This window comes from Fundulus heteroclitus, chromosome 3 (genome assembly GCF_011125445.2).
Source record: "Fundulus heteroclitus isolate FHET01 chromosome 3, MU-UCD_Fhet_4.1, whole genome shotgun sequence".
Lineage (NCBI taxonomy): Eukaryota > Metazoa > Chordata > Actinopteri > Cyprinodontiformes > Fundulidae > Fundulus > Fundulus heteroclitus.
Genome location: NC_046363.1, coordinates 34,952,815 through 34,975,618, shown reverse-complemented (window position 1 = coordinate 34,975,618; position 22,804 = coordinate 34,952,815). Strand labels below are relative to the sequence as shown.

Sequence of the window (22,804 nt, the reverse complement as noted above, 5' to 3'; positions counted from 1 at the left end):
AGTGACAGTGGAGAGGAAAACTCCCCTTTAACAGTAAGGAAAACCTCCAGCAGAACCAGTGTGAACGGTCCTCCGCCTCGACCAACTTGGGGGTTAGAGAAGACTGAGCAGAGACAAAAAAAGCACAGAAGCACACATTGGTCCAGGAATCCTTTCTATGTTATATGGTAATAGCAGATGATCTGTCTTCCCTGGATGATGTCACAGCTAATAAAATAACATGTATAATGGGCCAAATGAATACACGTGATTGTGCATTTGTTTTTTTTAATGTGAAAAAAATAGTTAAAATTCATTCCATCACAGGGCTAAGTATATTTTAGAGAGAACCCTTAACCTAACAGTCATGTTTTTGCACTGTGGGTTGAAGCCAGACTACCAGGAGAGAACCCATGCACAGGAAGAAATGCAGAAAAGCCACAGGCCAGGTTTTGGACCCAAGACAGCTTGCTACCAACTGTACCACTGCGTAGTCCCCCGGGGTTGTTATGAAGGTAAAATATTCAAAATATTTTATCTTTGTAGTCCCTAATTTACCCACTAGGTGTGAGTGTGTGTGCACTGTTATTTGTTCTGCGTGTCTCTCTATTGCCCTGTGGTGGACTGGCGACCTGCCCAGGGTTTACCCCGTCTCTCAACCAATGACTGCTGGAGATGGGCATCAGCCCTTCCATTACCCTGCACGGATTAACAGGTATAGACAATTGATGGATTTGATCTTTGTCATTTTATTTACTACTTAACAGTGATACCAATATCTATATCTATCTATCTATCTATCTATCTATCTATATATATATATATATATATATATATATATATATATATATATATGTTGTGAACATAGAAATTGTGTACATGTACATCTGTACATGTTTTTTTTTTTTGCCTTTAAGGATATGTTAACCGAGAAACTATATATTTGTGGTAATGGATTTTACACTGGGTCATATGCAGAAGAAGAAATCTTTATTCGTCATTGCAATTGTACATTCCTACAACATTTGTCTTCTGCATTTAACCCATCTCTTAGGGAGGAGTGGGCAGCTTTTACAGCTCCCATGGATTAGTCTGAGGCTAAGCATCTTGCTCAGTCTGCGGAGATTGAACCAGGTACTTTAAACCTTCTCAGAGCGGAAGCATGCTGCTCTAACCACTAGGCCACCGCTCCCTCAGAGGTAGTTGCCCAGGGTTCCACTGTGGGTGGGATTGCACAAGCAGATTGAGAAACACAAAAAAAAAACAGCTCTTATCTGACAGTTGTGTCTTGAACAATTTTCTCTTGATGTTATCCTTTTAATATTACCAAGAAGGAGTTAGCGCCCCATGCTTGTTGCTGAGAGATCGACTATTTTACATGCTTAGAGGTTTCCTTAATCTGGATTATTTGGCGGGCAGCAGGTGGGCATCCCCAAAAAGGACATTCATGCAGGAACTGCCAATGTTTGAGAATCTATTCATAAAGCACAACTCATGCCCCTTTGTTTTTAAATGTGCCCGGGTAAACCTTCATTTTAACGGCTTAAGAGTCATGCCTCATAACCTTTCCCACGCAGTTTTTACTTAGAAATAGTGGGGACTTGTTACTGATTTCTTTCTAAAGTAAAATTGTTATTTTTTTCGGGGGGCTGTTGCATCATAGCACTGGTATAACATTGTAATTGTACTAAGAAAACATATTCAGTATCAAGTGAAAGGGCCAAAAAAAAAGCCCTCACTTAGGTCATCTCATTTCCATAATAAAAAAAAAAGATTATAATAAATACATTAAAAAATGTCACTTTTCTAAAGCATGTAGAAGTGAAATGCCATGTTAGAAGGTCCTGTGGGTTGTGCTGTCTCTGACAGGAAACATGTGTCAAAGAGAAGATATCTAAATGTCATTTCTTAAAATTAGCAGATTTTTTTTTTCTCCGAAGCGTTTTAGTACGTTTCATATCCTGAAACAGTTGTGCTGTGTTCAAACAGCCTCAGAGTGACAAAGATACAATGTCACAAGTGGTCGAATAACTCTTTTGTGGCTCACTTACGAGAAGCTGCAGACCTTAAGAGAAGCTGCAGACCTTAAGACTGCTTTCAACCACAGTTTTACTTATATGGTCAAAAACGTATTTTGGTTTCAGAAAAGCACACATGAATGACTGTAGCAGGGTAATTACTCGTAATAACGACTAATAACTTGTAATGGTAACACTTTATTTGAAGGGGTGTACATAAGACTGACATTACACTGTCATAAACATGACATAACAGCTGCTATGACAAGCCCTTAACTTAACAAAACCCCAAGTCCTTAACTTAACCTATTCCCAAATCAAGCCCTAAACTTAACCTTGTCTCTGTTAGTGTCAAGTTGTCATAACAAAGACATTTTAAAAAATGTCAACTTTGCTTTAATAGTGTCATAATTTACCGAATGACAATTAATGACAACAGTCCTAAACATTCATAAAGAGTCATTTATGTTCATTACAGCTGTTATGTCATATTTATGACAATGTAATGTCAGTCTTACACCCCTTCAAATAAAGTGTAACCAGGATGGGAGTAACATTCCCTATAAACAATCTTTCCACTCCATCAACATTGTCTTTCTCACCCTTTTCTCCTTTCAAACCTAGAGGTACCGGCTGGAACTACTTCGGTTCAGAGTGTGGCCCGTTTTAACTTCCTGGTTCCTGAGCCAATCATATGCCATTTTCCAGGGTTCCCAACACAGAGTGCATTTGTTATTTTATTTTGGCAAACGAGCAGCAGCCTGCAAACATGGAAGTCAGTCAGAGAAGCAGACCAGAAACAGAACAGAATACATCATATATCTGTCCTGTGTTAGTAAAAATTCACAACAGCAACACCGCTTAAAAACTGGATTATTGTGACTGACAAGCTGTTTTACTGATTTGAGCCACAAGGTGTTAGTATTAGGTGCTCCTTAAACAAATATCAATAAGCATTTTAATTTTTTATGCTGATGATAACATTGCATCACACCTCAGCCAGCACACTTTGTCTCTATTCTATCCCCACTTAATACTTAACTTGGCACATTTCTTAACTAGTTTTGAAGGTTAGGAATATTTTTTATTCTCTTTTCCAACTCCAACTTGTGGTCAACAAGTTTTCAATCTTTTATATATGTTATTAGGCTTTGTTTTTTTGGAGATTTAGTGTCTGAATAAATGTGTAAGAAATGTGTAAGAATCTTGACTGACCATAATCTTAGAAGCAAAGGAAAGTACAACTTCTGCTGAACAATATATTGTTCTTTGGTTTTTTGGATTATTATTGACATGTTTATTATGAAATGGAGCAAAATTTTACATATAGAAACATAATCACAATATTACTTTGAAAATCTCACATGCTGCTCATCACTTACAGACTATAGTCATTAAATTACCTGAGTTGAAGATAATTGACAGTTTCATGGCAGTAAATACTAATACATTCATTAATAGTAAATGCACATTTTTCGGAAATTAGCTCTGTAGAAAGCCGCCTGAGAAAACACAACACCACCACAAAATGAACTGGCTGATGGTCAAAAACAAGATGATTACAAAAAGAAAAAGAAAAAAATAAACAACAACCACAATGCCTTGATCTGCTTCAACTGTTGCCCATAGCTAGTCAGACAAGTTGTTGAATTTTAAAGAAATCAAGCACCTGACAATAAAGTTGTTGGGGCCAAACCTGCTGGTACATACACATGAACTTTGTGTTTCAAGGTTCTAATTTGAGACAACAAAGTAAAACTGATTAACCCCAAAACAATACACTTCAAATTTGAAAAGTACATGGAATCATTGGTTAAAGTCAGTTTAACGGATGACGTCATCAGCGCTCATAAGTGACTCAGACAGAAACGGCAGTAAGCTGTTCACATTGAAGGACGTACTGGCACTATAGCTGTAAACACTGAATTCAAAATGACAATACGATGCAAAACAAAAGCAAAGAAAAGCAACGTTCTTCATTTAATGTCAGGACCATTCTTATATTGAGTGGAATAATTCAAATGTCTACATTAAAACCTTAAAATTATTTAACTGTATACCCGAAGTTGTGGAGAACCTACTTCGAATCGAAGTAGTAATTTGTGTGTTAAGTCATTTGTAGCACATTCTTTTTGTCATAAGCATTGATAGTCTGAAACACCAATTATCAACGTGTTGAGATGAGACAACGTTTATATACTACTAGCCCCAGTCCCTTTAAAATACTCTACTTTTATCCCCATCTACAACGATACCAGCGGAGAAAATACAACAATAGCGGAACACTTTCTTCGTGTTAGGCAAAAGAGGACATAAAACACCATAAACCATGTTAGGGCAAAACTGCTTTCCTGACCAAAACTTTTAAAATCTTCCAATACATTTTCATTGTGTAAAAGTAAAAAGACAGAAGAGCCAAGACACTCCCAAAGCCATTTAGCTTCTTTGTTCCATTTTTTTCACATTTTGTAAAATGAGCATTTAATCCTTGCTCGTTCTTGAAAGCACACTCCTTGACTCCTTCAATTGTATCTAAAACCATCCCTGAGTTTTCAGATTAGCAAATCCTGAGATGAGCCCGAGAGATGAGGTATTTTTTTGCAGCTCGCAATAAACCACAGCATATATTCAGACGCAATGAAAACGAAAATATAGAAAACATATTAATGCATCTTACACATGATTAGTGCAGAGTGGCACTGCATTAGTTTTGGCATAGATAGGAATAACAATGAGCTTTTCCTCCAAAAGGCTCGTTGTGCACTAAAAATATATATACTTAAAAAAAAAAAATCAATAATAAAACATACAAGGCAAAGAAAATCCTCACAGTTTAGATCAGTCTTCATTATTCTATGTACCTGCACAGTATGTGTTGCATTCATACTGTTATGTAGCAATATATTACTGTTACCCTTCGTTCAGGCCAAATTAAATTAAGGGAATGATCTTTCAAGCACATATGTACACACCAGTAAGAGTACCATGATGTTAAGATAGTAAACCAGATATTTTTCAAGCTTTTGTTGTCCCATTTGAGTTTTATACGATGATCTCTACTCAAACATGCTGTTTAGGCTTCAAAAAAAGGAGCACAGGGAGAAGATGCTTTTGGATGAAAATAAATAAGTAGTATGCATTTCTTAAAAAAAGACTTTAGAATAATTTTACATATATATTAATCGGGTGTTAAATTATCAGTCAGCATCTCCTGTAAAACGGGAGTAAAATGCTGATTGACTAGCTAGGTCTACATGCTCCTCCTTGCAGGCTGGGTGCGCTCCTGAGCTAAAAGCCTACAGTGTCTTAAATATCTACCTAGATATAGCTCAAACTGAACATAAAACAACAACAACAGCAGCAGCAGCCTTCTCACGAGACGCCTCGTGCGTGATTCCGCCTCATTTCCATTCCTTTATTTTACGCATCCAGGGTAGAGCAAGCTGGAGCCCTCAGTAATTCAGTAGAAGGTCAAGTATTTATGCTGTTGTTCGTACAATGTAATCCTAAAAAAACAAATTGTCAAATCGAAGTTAAAGTAGTCATAAAGCAACAGTCTTATACAGATCAGCCAATAGAGATAGAACTCCATTCAGAAAAAAAAAATGATGATGCCTAAAAAGGCCCAGGAAGGAAGAGTAACTGACTTCAAGCCAAGAAGCAGAATTTTGCTGCCATCTATAGGTCAGGCTTATTCGTTGACCTGCCTGCAAGCGCATTTGCATCTCAATAAATTTGAAAATAATAGACAAAATATGTCATTAAGTCAATTCAAAAAAGGGAAAATGATTACATAGCTTCGTTACACACAGAGGGATGTTGTAATCAGGGATTGGTTTCGGTTCATTTTGATTATCCTGACTTACAGCCACTGAAAAGCTAAAATTCAGTAGCTCAGGAAATTACTATATAACATAATAGTAATAAAAGTATATTTTTAATATGGAAATGTTATTGCCAACACAACCATAGGGACTTGACAGGTGCCAAGCAGAAAAATCACTGACGTTCTCAGCAGAGATAATCCATAACGAAGGTACTGCTAACAAATCTGGCTGTTCAGAGTGCGGTATCAGAGGATATTAATGGAAAGTTGTGTGGAAGGAAAAGTGTGGTAAACAAAGAGCACAACCAACAGGGATGCCCACAGATAAGAGTGAATTGCAAAAAAAAAATAAAAAATAAGCCCATTCATGAGTTTGGGGTAGATTCACAGGGCGTGAACAGCGGCTAGCCATTGCAGAAAATTCAGAATATGGGCTAGAACTGTAGCATGTTGTGTTGCTGAGCCAATCCTGAACCAGCCATTATGTAAGCATGTTAAAGGGAAAGGACTGGATTGTTGCCCGGTAAAGTCCTCTTTTCAGATCAAAGTAAATTTTGCATTTAATTTGTAAATTTAGAATCTAGAGGAATCTGGAACATCAGTGGGATTGTCTAACAGGAACCTTTACCGTCCCTTATGATTCCCTCAATTGAGAAGCTTTATGGTGATGCTGATTTTCATCTTCCACCAGCACTTGGCACCCACCCACTGGGCCAAAAGTATAATTTCCTGACTTAATGACCATGATTTTACTTTGCTTGATTGATCAGTATAATCGTCTGCCTGTCAAGAATCTGAGGTGTTATCCAGAGGAAGAGGAGACGTCAGACCCAGCAATGCAGACAAGCTAAAGGCCGCTCCTAATGCATGCTGGGCTTCCCTAACACCTCTGCGCTGCCACAGTTTGATCAAATCCGTGGCATCTTTGAGTCCATAAAATGTAAACTGTAGGTATGCTTTTCATCAGGCATTTCTGTATTAAATATTTTATTTAAATTTGTCTCGTGTGATATTATCATTTAGTCAATACCACAATTGTTTTCAAAATGAACAAAAATGCAACACTTGAAATACATCACCCTGTGTATAATGAATCTATTTAACAAGTTTCTATTTTTGAATCGAATTACTGAAATATACTTTACTATACTGATCTGTTCTAGTTTATTGTAGTTCTGTAAGGGATGAAGATGTGTTTTTATACTTAAAAGATTAAAAATTATGTATCACAAAACTTAAGAGCGCTCCCAACTTTACCCTGGAGCTTTAAACCCGGTATTCTCCCTTAAATGTCTGTCAGCTTCCGATATTTGGGCACAGCGTCGCGAAACGAAGCAACAGACCGAGCCACTGATGAGGTGAGATCATTGGTTTTGTGCTGTCAGATTTGGCTAAAATGAAAGGCGTGCTTTAGAAATCCATTGACCTCGTGATTTTAACCCATCTACCACAGAGTGGTTTCAGTTTCTCAGGTCTCACAAGTACGCCCGTTTGAGCGCAGCGGCGTGTGGAGCCGAGTCGCCGCAGGGCCAGGTTATTGAGTTACTCTTTCAGGTGGTGTCTGATGGAGAACTTCTATCCTGTATACATTCTGTAGTGCAAAAAGGATTTGATATAATCCCAACTAAAATCAGATATCTATAAATAGCAGACCAAACGTGCACTAGTGAGGTAGACCAGAACAGCCAGCAAAACGCTGAATATATATATAAAAAAAAAAAATAGAAAAAAAAGATGAAATGCAAAAATAAAAATGAAAAAAAAAACAAAAAAAAAAAAAAAACAACCGACCAAAACCTGGAAAACACTTTTTGGTCTGACATTCATTTGGCCCCAGGAATCTGGATGGTCAACAGCAATACTGGCAAATGTCACTACAGTGCATTGCCTACACCTATACCCTTAAACCCGTTTTCTGTTTTTCTCCCCCCCCCTCCCTCCCTCCCTCCCTCCCTCTCTCCCTCCCCCCCCCAACCTGATCCGTGAGCTAACATTCATCACAGAGACACTGCAGGGTTCATCTCTGCTTTGTCGACAGTAAGGTGTAACAGTCAGGAAGGAGACTGAATGGTAAGGCAGCAAAAGTTTAGGTCGATTCTCAACACCTCGAGTATAATGCAAAAGAGACTGACATAAAGCTCGCAAGGAATGTGCAGTTGCTTAAAACCGCAACCTCCTGTGAAGGCCTTTCAGTGTTATCTCTACCGACTCGACACGCTCCTGATAGCAGGGATTACACCGTTACACCGTTTAACCTTTCTGAGTGCAATAATGAAGCAGTATTCCTGAGTGTTACACCAAATAAAAATAATAAAACAAAACATTCTTCATGAGTGTTTTTTTTTTTTTTAACCTGAGGTAATTCCAAAAGCAGCTTCGACTGCTGGGGAGGGGGATTGTGTCTCCCTACTCAACCGTCAAAGCAATTTGATTGGCTTCTGTGCTTCGGCGAGGACCGATCTCCCGTTTAATCGGAGGTCTCGGGAGGTAGCGCCGGTTGGCTGTGCTCCCCCTCGTCTCCTTTCAACGGCGACGGTTTTCCCTGAGAAACCGGCGAGGACTGCTGTGCTTTGACTGGGCAGCTGGCGACCATGTGGTCGATGCTCTGGCAGAAGTGGCACCTCTTGGGCTGAGGTGGTAACTTGCACTCTTTGGCATGGTGATCTAGGCCTCCACAGTTATAACACCTGCAAGACAACGCATGCAAAGCGGTTACATTTGACATAAACCTAAAAAAAGAACCCCTCCCATGAAACTAAATCACCCTTTTTGAGTAAATTTGGATTATTTGCAACCTTTTCAGCAGAGCTGGTATAAACATTATGGGCATTAACACTTGTTATTTTTCTGACCGAGTGTAATCAAAGGGAAATTTGAGCACTATAGTTTCAAAACAATTGTTTCCATTTTTTTTTGTTGGATTTAGGTCTGGACCATTCTATCACATGAAAAGGAGTAAACCATTCCATCATAGCTTTGGCTGTCTGTTTGGGTCTCTTGTCCTGCTGGGGCCTTTACAGAACAGCTGCTAGTATACAGAGTATGAAGTGGGTGACTTCTGAAGGCACTGTTTTTTTTTATTTAGGGGTATCAGAGCAAAGGGGAATCAACAGTTGTGCATGTGACACTTTTCAGATTTTTATTCGAAAAAACAAGGGCAGCTATTCAGAAAGGAGTAACGCAATTATTTTAATGAAAATATATTTTTCCATGCTCATTACTATGCTGCAATTATGCATTTTAAGTAATGCAAAAACAATAAGCTAATTTCAAAGCTGAGTTATATCACATGTTGAAGTAGCCCTTATTATAACTTTCTTACATTCATGTAATGTTATCAATTGAAACTGCTAAAATATTACTTACACATGGTTTAAAGAGACAATGATATTGGTCTTTTTCTAAAAAGAAAATATCTGCAAACCAGTTGTAGTGCATCATATTTATCTAAATAGATTAAAATCCCGTTATTATTTGCCATTTTTGGTTAACTGAAACATAATTTTATCTAAAGTCAAAAATTTGCACGTATATTACCATAAACCTTCAGAAAAAAAAACCTACATTAGCATCCTAGGCCCTTTGTTGGGTGTTAAGGAGGATTCGATGTTATATATTTCCGCCACTAGGTGGCAATCTTACACACACTAAACAGTTTGACTTTTGACGAATCAACTCAAAGGGCATTTGAGGGGACGCTGCAAAACCTCAAGGACAAGGTTTAAGAAGATTTCAAAACTGTTTGTCATTGAAGTTACCGCAGCTTAACCAATAAGATTGTACAAAATCTCCTTAAATATCCAATATGTTTAACCATTGGTCTGGTAAAGTTACTGGAGGCTTTTCCTGAGAGTCGTGAGCAGTTAGTGCCATTTGTCACTGAGAGACAAGTCCAGTTGGGGCCAGTTTAATCAAAGCGTGGCGCTCGTGTCAGCACCGTTGAACTTAGAAAGACTCTATGCATGGGGGTCAGTTAAAGGCATCAGGCTGCCATCGGCCACTGCTGTTCAACATCATCTATAGAATAGCCACGCGCGCAGGGGTGGAAGACAGATGGGTGGTGGGCGGTTATTCGGTGCCTCTTCAGGACCCCCCTCCACCACCCCCCCCCCGGTCACCTTTGTGGTAGCAGATGAAGTTTGGAAGGGGCGGCTGCAGAGGGGACAGGTTGGCTTTGTGGCCCTGGCTGTTTGAGCGGTGTCAAGGTCTATACCGTCACCATCACAGAGGCTCCCCACATCAGCATCCATCAGGAGGAAAGTGGAAGTGGTCCCTTTGTCTAAAAAAGCTGCAGTAATGACCTCTGAACCCTGACCTCCAACCTCCCTTCAATCCCATCCAAGCCCCCAGCCCTCCGTCCTTTTATTCATACGCGGTTGCTATGACAACAATGACCCTTAATGCCCCTTGCCCGGGCTCCTGCATCTGTTATCAATTAAATGGACAGGAACTTTTCTCTCCCTCCCGAAGTGATATAGATACGCGAGTTTGTCGGCGATGTGAACCAAAACAAAACTGCAGCTTTCTCTGGGAAAAAAAAAAAAAAAAAAAAAGGTGAAAACTCAAACTGAAGAGCTGCAGTAAAGAATATCACAGCGTGCTTTCAAACTCATATACAAATACAAGCTATTTGTTTTTCAAAATGCAATCAGTTAATCAAACTCCAATCCATGCAGCGCTATCCTGGGTTGCCTAACCCGAAGTGATGAGGAGAACAACGCGTCTTATCCAGGAATCAGAGAGATCTGTGGGGATGTATTGAACCACGGCGGCCTCCCAGGACTCTTTGAGGGCATAATGATCTCTGTTCTCACACTCACTTCGCTCTGGTTGTAATCACAACTGACATGCGGTGAAGTTGATACACCTCTAACCTTGCATCATAGTGACACCCAGAGGGATCTGCAAACCCTGATCACTTTACCTTCTTTGTTGTTCCCGATAAGAGCCACATTTCTGCCTTTCAGTGCATCTTTGGATTCTAAGATAATTATACATTTTAATTCCCTCTTTGTGCAGAAATCTCTTCATGCCTTTTTCTGCCTTTGGAGCAATCAGATCTTAATTAGATTAGATGTTGTCTTACCCTCAAGACGTGGATCTGGTTAAAGTTAAGATGTGCAGGTTTTTTTTTTTGCTGCATGGCTTCATACATCCATGTATGTATAACGTTTTAACCCCCCCTAAAAATAAATAAATAAATAACTTACAAACTTCTATCATATCTGAAGAAACGTAATGAGAAATTTAAGTCTGTCTTTAAGTTGTTTATTTTGGATTTGGAGCAGAACTTCTTTCTGTTGAAGAGGGTTGGTAGGAAAAGGGAGAAAGTGGGCAGATCTGAATTCACCAGGGACGAGCAGGTTTAAACAGTTATTGATCCAGGTCACACGTCAGGCCCTGCTGATGTGACCCTTGGTGAAGCCCCAAGTGGGGGGTTGGGATCCAGAGAAAGGCACAAAAATGAGGAGAAACCGCAGCACCAGTGTACATCCGATCCAGGCAAAACTCACAAAAAAAAATCTAAAATCATGAACACTTCACAGCAACATTATTGTAACTGATTTTGAAGACAAAAGATCACGTTTCTCCCCTGACTGAGCTCTTATTAGCTGATGTTTGGACAAGCATGGTTTTTAGAAATGATTTTAACAGCTTATGACTTTGCATTTGCCAATTATTTTTTTTAAAAAGAAATTCTTTTAAAAAGGGGGAAAAAAAACACCTGAAATGACGTTTTTGCAGCAAAAAGACTAAATCAATGAAACTAAATTGGACAGAATGGAAGAAGTGCATTTGAATGTGTCTATGAAAGGAATACTTTGTATATTAATATACACATTCTGAAAGCAAGACTTATTTCTGTGACGCCAAAGATAGCTTTGATTCATACATTTCCGATACTTATACCCAATTCCAAGAAAGTGGCCAATTTCTTCCAAAACCTTCTATTTTAAGTCTTATATATTTTCTACCCTCTAAATATATAATGTTTAGAAAATAATCCAAAAACTAAACTGATCTCATCTTATAATATTTTGAAAAGCTGAGGTGAAATTGTTTGGATCATTTGGTAACATAAAAAAACATGTGAAAATTATTAAATAAATAGGCCATTCTGGCCATTAACATATCAGACTTTAAAAGGTTAAAGCACATTTAAGTCTATTTTCTCCAGAGGTTCTCATGCTCCACTCTGATTTCTCTTAAAGACGGAAATTCTAAAATGTACAACTTTTTGTGAAAGATATTTCAAAATACCCCACATTTAGAAAATAACTGGGATTTTGTTTTATTGAATTTACCGCCAGATTTATAAAATGTGAAAGCTTTCTGCTTAATAATTGTTGCATATACTATTATACATTGTTCCACTAGGGCAGCACATTATATTAAAGCGCAGTTATCAGCCTGGGCAATGTTACGATCACAAAGGACTGCTTGGACACAGTATTTGGTAGGAGTGGTATGGATTCAAGCTTTGCAAATTGTTAACGACGACACTTTATATGCATCTTATTGGCTGAGGTGCTAAAGCTCATAGAAAGTGGCCAGGACACAGAAATTGTAAAGAAAGAAGAGCCAGAAAAACATGCGTGTGTTAACTATAATCAATATCGCAATTTTAGGGTATATTATGTCAAATATTTATTTTCCTGATACTGTGCAGCACTCATTTAAACACTTTCATCTTATCTTTAAGAGGTTCCATGGTATTGGAGGTTGAATAAAGTGTATGACTTTTTTTATTTTTATTTAAATGGTCCTCCCCCTCTCTTTCTTATTAAAATCCTTGGTTAAAGTATCTGACGTGTCTCCTCCCAGTATGCCTCCACTCACCTGTCTCCCTTTGAGCGGCGCTTTTGGACTTTCTTGCCTTTGGGCCTCCGCTCGCTGCCGACACAGTGGATGCCGCCCGGCCCAGTAACCCGCTGGGACTCTAGGCCCTTCGATGACTTCTTGAAGGTAAACTCAACCGCTTCGCCTTCCTTCAGGCTGCGGAAACCCTCCATGTGCAGCTTGCTCTGAGAGGAAACAAAGCAGGAGGTCGTTCAGGTTTTACATTTTGTGATTCGGGGGGAAACTCCAGATATGAGAATCATGCATCTCCCGGTACATCTAACAGGAGGGGGATTGGGGGGAGATTGATTACTCTACAACTTGTTAGTAGGCGAAAATATTGGATGTTGATGTTTAAAATATTGAGCAGATTGCCTCCACGGTGAGCTTGCAGAGAGCCTGACACCCAAACGTATCCTGTATGATATTGACAAAGCCCGACGGCTCTTATCAAGTGTCTGGCGTGCCTACGAGCTAATAAACGAGCTTTACAAAGCTTGCTGTTGCTACCCTACAACCGGTTCTCGCATCACCACACAGTACAACAGCGGCGGCGGCACAACGCTGCATTTTCTTCTCCGTATTTTGCTGCATTTAAGAGATAAACCTGACAAAGATACCCCCCCCCCCCCCACCAGCCCCCAACCACCACCACTCTCCCTCATCCCCCACCCTCACCAGAGGAACAGCATTCCACACGGCCGCCCCCACCCCCCACCCTTTTTTTTCCCACCCACATCACAAAGCTCCACTAACACACTGACCACCACCACCACTAACCCTAAACTACAGGATGCAGGGGTTGGTGCTGGCGTTGGGGGTGGGGTGACACGGTAAGCAAGGCATCTCTCTGTGAAGGCTGGGGGTCAGGGTGACATTCCTGGGATAGTTGTTTGGCAGAGAGATGTGAAAAGATATAAACCGACAAGGAGTTCAAATGACAAATATCTCGCCTTGATAGCACCGTTATCACACAAGATCTTTTTTTTTTGTGTGTGCGCGTGTGTGTGCGCGTGTATGTGTGGGAAGGAGCTGATAACTTCACTCTGTTACAGGTTTGATGACATTAGGTGGATCTGCTTACTTAATAAACAATGGGCCTGCAGGCTTGAATGTTTAACTGCCTTTTTATTGATTCACCTAAAGCGAAGAGAAGTCCTCTCCTTAATGTGAGGTAAAGAGCGTTTCCACCTCCAAGACGGAGGTAAAAAAGTTAAAAGAAAAAAGAAAAAAGAAGGTGTGGCGCAGGTTTGGGGATAAATACCTCAGACTGGTTAATGCATCACGGGAAACCCCTTGATTCAAAAATCCCTGAGTGGGATAGCAAGATTAAGCTGTCACGCAGGCCGCAAACTGTTGACACAAGAACAGCCATCCGTTAATTTAGCAGATCTGCTCTGATAAAGCGATAATCCCGTTTCTTTGATTCTAATTTGGAGCGAAGCTTTGTCCTTTTGTGTGTCTTATAACAAAACGTCTGGATTCTTTGTTGGTCAAAACCGTATGGAACCAAACAAAACACGCAGCTCGTTGTTAGTAGAGGGTTTTTTTTTTTTTTTTTTTGGATAGGGGTTTCTCACAAAACAAGATAAAATTTCAAAGAAAACAAGGATTAAAATCGGTAAAACGCGGCTTCAAAACACGATTGTGAAAAAACACACACACACACCACCCCCACACCTCACCTACCACACGGCCACTCAAACCAGGTAAAGCATCAGGGTGGGGGGTTCTTTTTCCTTTTTATCCTTCAAGGACCTGATGCGGAGGTGCCATTTGTGGGGTCTAGAGTAAACTACATTAGAATATGTCTGGAAGCGAAGTGAGGCAAAGAAAGACATCAGAGTGGAGGGGGACAATGGAAGGACTTCTGCCAGGACAAAGAGGGGCTCGGGGCATGGCTGAGGGGTGCTTGATTCGGATGCATGGCTCCATTGTCCCCCGGCACAAAGGCCAGCGAACCGTGGGACTTAATTTTTCCTTGACGCGTGGCTGCTAATTTTAGGATAGAGGGCTTTTCTTTTTTCCCATATTCTCCGCATGCTTATTAGTTTGCTGGAATAAAACAAGTGAAAATTACTACTTTTTAGTTTGATGCAACTCACAAAACCCCATTTAATTCAGTAAGTTATCCTTTTGATTTATGGCTTTACCACCTTATGATGCCAAACACATAATCTTTTGAAACGTGTATTCCTGGAGCTTCTACCAAAATTGATATTTTTCCTTTCCTTCTGTACAAAATTCTACACTCATTTTCAAGCCTGCTGACTAGAAGCACTTTAACATAAAGATCACTTAAATGATGGAAAACTGAGGGGGAAATGTGTGTACCATGTGATAGTTTAGGTATACAGGTATATTTTATAGGTCAGCGCATCAGATGTCTTTAAGCATATTCCGTTGACGACACCGGGATAAATACACAATGGGAAAGGCTTCAAATATCAATCATAATCCAAAAAGACTGAAATCTAGTAATATCGCAAAAATCTTTATTTTAGAAGCATTCAATAAATCAGTTACATTTAAGACTGAATTTTCTTACAAATCTCTTGTAGTAGACTTTAACATGTTCGTTTCATAAAAAGGTCTTAAAAGACAAACTCAGCATGCTCGAAGCCTATAACCTGAAATTAATTGCAGATACTGTGGTAAATAAAATAAAAAAACTCTGAGTCAAGTCATTAGTTTGCAGAAAGAAAATTGAACACCACCACTAAGTTCTAATTTATTTATTTTTTACTTACTTTCTCGTCCAAGATTTTACCTCCTTAAGCCAAATGCATCATTTCTGATACACATGTTTCTGAGACTTCCGTCTCTTAAATAAAGTTGGCACTGCCTTCAAATAACTATTGTGTTATTTGAAGTCCAAGATAGTTGCACACACCTTCTAGTTGCACACAGTAGTATTTGTGGAGTTAAAAAGTCCTTCTTTGGAAATGTTTATAGCATATAAAATATACTATAAAACTGATTATTAGTAAAATTAATTCTTCATTCAGTGATACAACAAGAAAAATAATATGCCAGCACTGTCATGAACATGTATGCATCATCTATGATGTTTCAGCAAACTTAATGGGCCAGTGAATCAGTTATTTTTAGTATTAATTTAGAAAAATGGCATCTTTATCCTTTTAGTTGGGGAGAGGGAAATACAATAAATACATATCAGTAAATACTGAATGTGGCAATTATGATACAAAAAAAGATCCAGACACCAGGTAATATATATATATATAAAAAAAACACCTTTCTGTTTCCAATAAAACAATTCAAAGCAAACATTTTCATATTATTTTTTGTATCAGGCTCCAAATGGTTTACAACTAATTCGGTAACTTCAAAGCTTTATAATCTGAAACGGATCTAGGACTTTATGCAAGCAGAGGGCAGTTCTGCAGAATAATACATTAATACCACCTTGCGTTTCTAATGGCTTTAACTCTCTAACTGCTGGAGCTCTAAACTGCAGGTTTCTATCCCCAGCTGAACTCACAGTTTGGTTTGCATTATGAGTAATAAGATAGCCAGCTTCCTGTAGCTTTCAGGTAAATCTCACAATGGCATCTCTCCGTATGCATCATCATGGGCTGAAGGCAGAAAGAGTGAAACGGGAGCTGCATGAGAAATCATGCAAACTCAATGCAAATGTGCACAATGTCTTCACAGCCCAAGACAAGAGGTTGGTGGCGTGTGAACGAGGAAATGTACCTAAGATAGTCAGGGAGAGGGGGTGGCGGGGTTGAGCAGACAGCAGAGAGCCTTTAATCACTTTATGACAGGAACTTTGAGGTGAATGAGCAGCTAGTGGGGATTCCTCTCATTCACATGCTAAACCTTTATCTTATCAGACAGAAGTGGAGGTGCTCGCTCACACAGACGAAACCAAGGCAGAAAATGTACCTCCCTTTGTGTCACCCAGAGGCTACCCAAGGCTCTACGAGGCCCTGAGTAGAAGTTCCTTCGGTTACTCCACTATTTAATATTCAAACGCCCACAGTTTGCTTGTCATATGTTTAAAACGATCAGACTTAATTATCTTCCAATTCCTCTTTGTTCCAGCAGAAATTGCAAAATGCATTTTGGTTTCTTGACAGTTTAGAGGAGCCATCTTAATTTCTATAGTGATGAGAAAAGTAATAAGATTTAATATTTTACTTAAACTGTTTCAGGAATCTGAAGCCTAATTGGCAAAATGTTATTCGATTCAGAATAAAGGCGCTGTGTTAAAATAGATTTAAACCGACTGTTACTTTTTATCTGTGGAGCGGTGATAAATGGTTTTTATTTGATATGTTCTCAGTTTTTGTGCAGCTTTGGAGCTTTGCTGTAAGCCTGTTGAGATGTGCAACCCAGGCCAGACTTAACCAAGAGCTTACCGGAGTAGTGAATGAGGGTTAGGAGACTTCAAAATATATCATTTTAAATAAATGGATGTTATGTAGACAGTATTTACCAGGTTTCAAACACAACAGACACAAACCAAAACCCTTGACCCCACCCACATCAGAAGTAACCACCAGATTTTAATGATGGCCATTTCACCCTTTTGCCATTTCATGCTGTTAGATCTTTTGTACCTGACTTTTGTGGGTAAAAAATTGAGCTGCAGTAGTTTTTTTTCCCTTTAAAAAAAAAAAAAAATCAACCATGTACTTTGACAACCAGTGATTTAATAACAATTTTTCCAATTCTAATCCTAGTCTATTATATGGATAGGACATCAGGACATCAGAGGAGTTACTTAGGAGGATCATGATCTCTCATTGGAATCAGAAAGTTAAAATAAGGTCTAACTAACTTTTCAGATATTGATATTAAATGAAATTGTTTGTACGATTTGAGGGTTGACGTATTTTATCATTGTATAACAAAAAAAAAACTAACAATGACTGATAGGCAATGCTTAATGCATGCTAATACAAAATGGGAGTAGTAAGGGATGAAATCTAAAAGCTTGGGTTTGAAAAGTGAAATTCGCCCGGTGCTCCTTTAACCATGTGCTCCATGCCTCCTTCTTTGTTTTTAGCATATTTTAGTGAGTGCATCACTGCATTTCTGACTTACATCACCACATGCAAGTCAGCTGCACATTTCTGAGTGACATAACTATGCCTTGTTTGTAGGGAACTCAGTAAAAAAGGACAGAAATAACCTTGAGGATTATGTGTACTTAACTATTACTCTATTGCCCTTTGCATCAAAAGTATTGCTGAACCCATGCCTTCATGGTTTGTTGTGTGTTTGCTCCCTCTTCCATTTCCCCAGCCAGTAGTAGAGGATGTCTGGTCCCAGTGAGCCTAGTTCTGGTGAAGGTTTCCTTTGTTGACGCATGCTTGCTCAGAATGAGGGATTGCTGCAGAGTCTCAGCGCAATCGGCCAGGCTTTCTAAGATTGCCTGGCATAAAATACAGTCAACTAAATTTGACCCGCTGTATTATAATTGGACTTTGACTAGGCCATTCTAAACCAGGTGCTTTGATATAAACCAATCCTACTACAGCTCTTGCTGCATGTTTAGGGTTGAGACCCTAGTCTCAAATCTCTTGCAGCCTCAAACAGGGTTTCTTCCAGGCTTGCTATGCATTTAGCTCCGATTATCTTCTGATCAACTCAAACCAGCATGCCTGTCTTTGCTGAAGAAAAGCCTCCCCACAGCATAATGCTGCCACCATCCTGTTTCACCTTGGGCATGGTGTGTTCAGAGTAATGCGCCGTGTTGCTTCCCCATCAAACAGGTTTCAGTACTAAGATGGTGTTTGGTGCTTGTTTAGCACAAGGTCTTAGTCTGTCTGATAAAACAACAGATAAAGATGCTCTTTGACCGACCCAACTCTCTGCCGGGACAATATAAAGAACCCCGTTTGTCAGAAGATAAATCAAGGCTCATGGAGACTATTAACCAATCAAAAAGTAACAATTTTAAAACTCCAGGGATTAGTTTAGGCATTAATCCAATTAAAAATACATATACTGCCAATCTTAATACATAAAATGTTATATGAATATCAGCATAGCACAGGCACACCATCTCTCATCTTGCCATTATAATTCTTTTTAATTTTTATGGAGTTATGGAGTTTATAGGTCAATAAACTGCCTGGAGATGTGCTCACTGCTGATCATGTCCAATGAATCCATAAACTCCATTTCACATTCAGTTCTTAAAGTCTCTGGCTCCAAACAAATACCCTTATAGAGCACGGACTCTTTAGTCAAAGCAGAAGTGCGCCAGCAGTCGCCATGATAAGTGCTGTTTGAACAGTGCAGTCGGTAAGGAAGGAGGTAGGAAACTCAGCCTGAATGATCCCTCCCAGCACGGCTAGTTTTGCCTAGGGACATCCCGACGTCCCTTACCGGCGCTAAGAACCCTTAAGGTATCCCACAATCCGTTGCGTGACATGACGTATCAGCACAGCCCCCTCACGGAAATCTACGAAATGTCCGAAGAGAAGAGAGCGCACACTTTGTAGTTCATTTTCGGAAGGCTTGCATCGTCCGTGTGCGTTTCCGTCACGTAATGGCATCGGTCTTAAAGGCTGTCCGAATTCGGCACAGCAGTCCGAAGCTCCTTTCCTATCCAGAGTTCTTACTGTTGACCCCATGAAAGTTTAAGGATCAGGAGCTAGAAGCTATTATTAAGGGTATTCGGATGGAGCCTGAGTCAATCAGAATATCCAGAAGATGTTTTAAAATCCCAAATTTTTACACTTCTGGTCCAGATTAGGGATCCACAGATTGTGATTGTGAAGTGTTGACAAGCCCTTCCTTTTCGTTTAAAATAGTGTTAGTAAAATGATGGCAGCAATAATGGGTCAACCGTTTGCAGGGATTAATAATCTGTTCAGTGTAAATTGTCTGCCATACATTACTCCTTTACATAAAAACTAAAAAAAAAATATTAAAACAGAGGGAGGATTGAACATTTATTGAATTAGCTATGTTATAGTAAATCCATGATGTGGCTCTGACCTGGCTCACAGGATTTGGTGGCAGTACTTTTAAGGAACCCGTTAAGAAATGGCTCTAGCACGAGCACCAGAACCACTTTGGTGGAAAAACTACACAAAGGGGTTTCTGCATGTCGGGTAGACATGCATTTGATTCTGTCAGCATGATTGTATTGGTCTAATACCCAAACATATATGTCTGAAATAAAGTTGATCTGAACAAATAAACTGAATGGAAGCATGTGTGGGTAGGGCACCAAAACTGGCCAGGAGCCCACATCCTCTTAAATCCAGCCCTGTTAGCCAGCCTCTTGTATCTCCTTCACCTTTTTAATCTTCCTTCTTAGGAAAAAAAAGAAAGAAGCTAAAGGAGACCCAATGATTCCTTCAAACTAAACATATTTTTTTTCCAAAAGAAGAAGAAGAAGAAGAAAAAAATCACAACAACACACATCAATCTAAAATAAACTAAAAATGTGTCCTAAATTTGATCAGCTGCTTGTACTTAGGCTGCAAAGCTGAGTCAGTTTTCAATTTTACGCACCTAAAGCCTGACTCCTTTATGAGGAAAAAAAAACTCAATAGCTGCATGGACTAAAAGAAGAAAAGGAAAAAAAAGACAAAACCTAAACTAATTAGGTGGAATTAGAAACAGGTGAAAGGAGTGAGCAATAATTATTGATCAAGGGGGCCTAAAAAGGTTCAGACGGGGTGAAAAAAGAAGAAGAAGACTATCCGGAACTTCTTTGTTGGAGTGGCCAGACCTACCTGATGGACAAACACATCAACCGGTTCGTCCAGCGGCACTCCCTCCCTGTTGGTCATGGACAGGAACCCGAAGCCCATGCGGACGTTGAACCACTTGCACACCCCGACCCCGTGGAAAGACTGCGCGTCCTCCTCTGCGCTCGGCCCCTCGTCTCCCTCCGTCTTGCACACTCCTGCAAATGAAACCAGTTTAGTCACTTCACGTTGCACATTTAAATAATCACTTAAAGCAACACGGGAAAAAAACAAACAAACAAAACAAAAAAAAAAAAACTTGCAGAAGATTTAAACGTTTTATTTCTGCGGATCAGTAATCGATACGAATCAATGACCGAGCACGCCTTGCGCAGGCTTGGCTGTGCATTTTCGATTTAAAAACCAGCCGTTGCGCAATCTCGTTCAAGGACCATGCGCAAAAAGAAAGTGGCATTTAAAACATGCGGGGAAAAAAAAAAACTTTCAGCAAATGTAACCATATTTGACCGGTCGGGTGTGAACGCAGTGCCCATCGCGTGTGCGAACAAAGCCTTAAAACGCTCCATTACAATCGGGAGAGCCAGTCGATCAGAAAACAGCTTAATTAACTCTCTGGACATCAAAGTGCTGCTGCTGAAGTTTACTCCACCTGGGAACTCCTGGTTAGAAACGGAACCCATGTCTTCTGCCTCAGCCTTGAGTCAAAAAATTAGCACCCAAGATACAATATCCTCTCTTTTTTTTCCTCTTCTTGCAGCCCTCAAGCTGGGTAATCCGCACAGATTGCCACTTTCATGCAAAATGCTGCGAAAAGCAGAAGCTGCGCAGCGAGAGGGAAAGCGGGAGAGGGAGGTAAACAAAAGGGGGCTGGCAACCCCCCCTCCTCAACAATGAGGGGTGGAGAGGGGGAGAATTTTTTTTTTTTTTGCTGAAGAATCCCCACCAACACCACCTCCACTTCCACCACCTCACACCCCAATAACATCCTAAACAATGCCACCAAAGCCTGCCCCCTCCACAAGGCGCCCCGGCCACGCTTTTAAAGACAAAACTGCGCAAAAGCGTCCCGACGTCCAAACATACCTTCTGCCATGCCTGTGGGCCAGCTCGGTCCCAGTTCCCCACTGCTGTTTTCTCCCGGATCGCTGCTTTCAGCTCCCCTGCAGTGGTCAGCACTGTTGGTCAATACAAATGATAATTTCTTATCCAACAAACCCCCCCAGCGCACACACGCGCACTCTCTCGGTCATGTCCACGTGATTCACGATAACAGTCCCCAAGGATGCATATGCATTGTGTGATGGAAGGACCAATCAACACAAGATGAATAAATTGATGTTGCGTCCAGAGCTGGACTTCTGCAGCAGAGAGGTGGCGGCGGTAAAACGCAGTATCCACACGTGCCGAATCATCCTTGATTTATTCTAAGAGGAAATTGGCCTCCTGTGCAAAAAAAAAAAAAAAAAAAAGGGCCGAAGGGTAACATTTAAGTGAGGTCAGAATATTATATATATTTAGTCATTTCTGCAGTTTAATTGTATCATAAATGTTTGCAGCAAAAGTGCAAATTTGGTAAAATGACAATAGACCACGACCTGGGATTTTGAAAACTTTCTTGTCTTAATATTATTCGTTTTTAAGTTCTATTCAACTAAACTTGAAGCGAGAAATCAAACTTATTTGAAACCCATTTACGTATTACTCGTTTTATTATGTTTCATCTATTTTATTTTTCATTATTATCTCACTTTCTTTCTTTCTTTCTTTCTTTCTTTCTTTCTACATGTTTCACAAAAAGAGAGGGAATCAGATAAAATGACAATGGTTAAAGATATTAAAGTTGAAATTGTTTTTGCATTTGATAGTAGCAATAAAGTTTATTTTTGTCTGCTTTAAAATCAACCCTTTCATTATAACACTAATATTTATAATCATTATTATTACACTGATCTCATTTTAACTGCAGAAAAAGGAGGTTAGATGACCACAAACTTTCAAATCTTTTCTTGCATTTGATGGTATTAAATACAATTTTATTTGATTGCTTTGGAGTTAAAATCCAACCTTTCCTTTGTGACTAGGAGTTATTTAAAACATACAAATATGCAAGTTGGGAATTTATGAAGTAAACCTCAGTGGTTTCTTCCCAGGTGCTAATATGCAGTATTAAAAAAAGATGTTTTATCAAACCAACATGGCGCTGATTAAAACAAGCAAACGAATTCATGGATCAATAGTGATTGATCACATCAGGTTGACATGTTGACTTAGGGTTAGGGTCCTCTTTTGTGGAGGGATGGATGGGTTAAAAAAGAGAAAGACTTTTAGAAAAGAAATTCAAAGCAAAATACTCCAAATAACAGATTATCGAACGAAATTTGTTGAAATTGGATAAACATTTTATATCTAAAAGAAGAAAGTAAAAGGCACACTAATGC

At 39.6% G+C, this 22,804-nt stretch overlaps 1 protein-coding gene across 2 annotated transcripts; it reads right to left on the bottom strand.

The window, feature by feature from the left end:
- Window positions 1-7,806: 7,806 nt before the first annotated feature.
- Window positions 7,807-21,607, bottom strand: si:ch1073-284b18.2 (protein lin-28 homolog A). Of its 2 annotated transcripts, none has more exons than XM_012878743.3 (4): window positions 21,450-21,607; window positions 20,391-20,563; window positions 12,664-12,848; window positions 7,807-8,510 (listed from the first exon to the last, which is right to left on the bottom strand). In XM_012878743.3, the coding sequence occupies exons 1-4, from the start codon at window positions 21,457-21,459 to the stop codon at window positions 8,291-8,293; spliced, it is 588 nt and encodes a 195-aa protein (XP_012734197.1). In that variant the 5' UTR covers window positions 21,460-21,607; the 3' UTR covers window positions 7,807-8,290. The 2 variants fall into 2 exon arrangements, with proteins under 2 accessions (XP_012734197.1, XP_012734196.1); XM_012878742.3 differs by lacking the exon at window positions 21,450-21,607 and adding an exon at window positions 21,016-21,287.
- Between the last annotated feature and the right edge of the window lie 1,197 nt (window positions 21,608-22,804).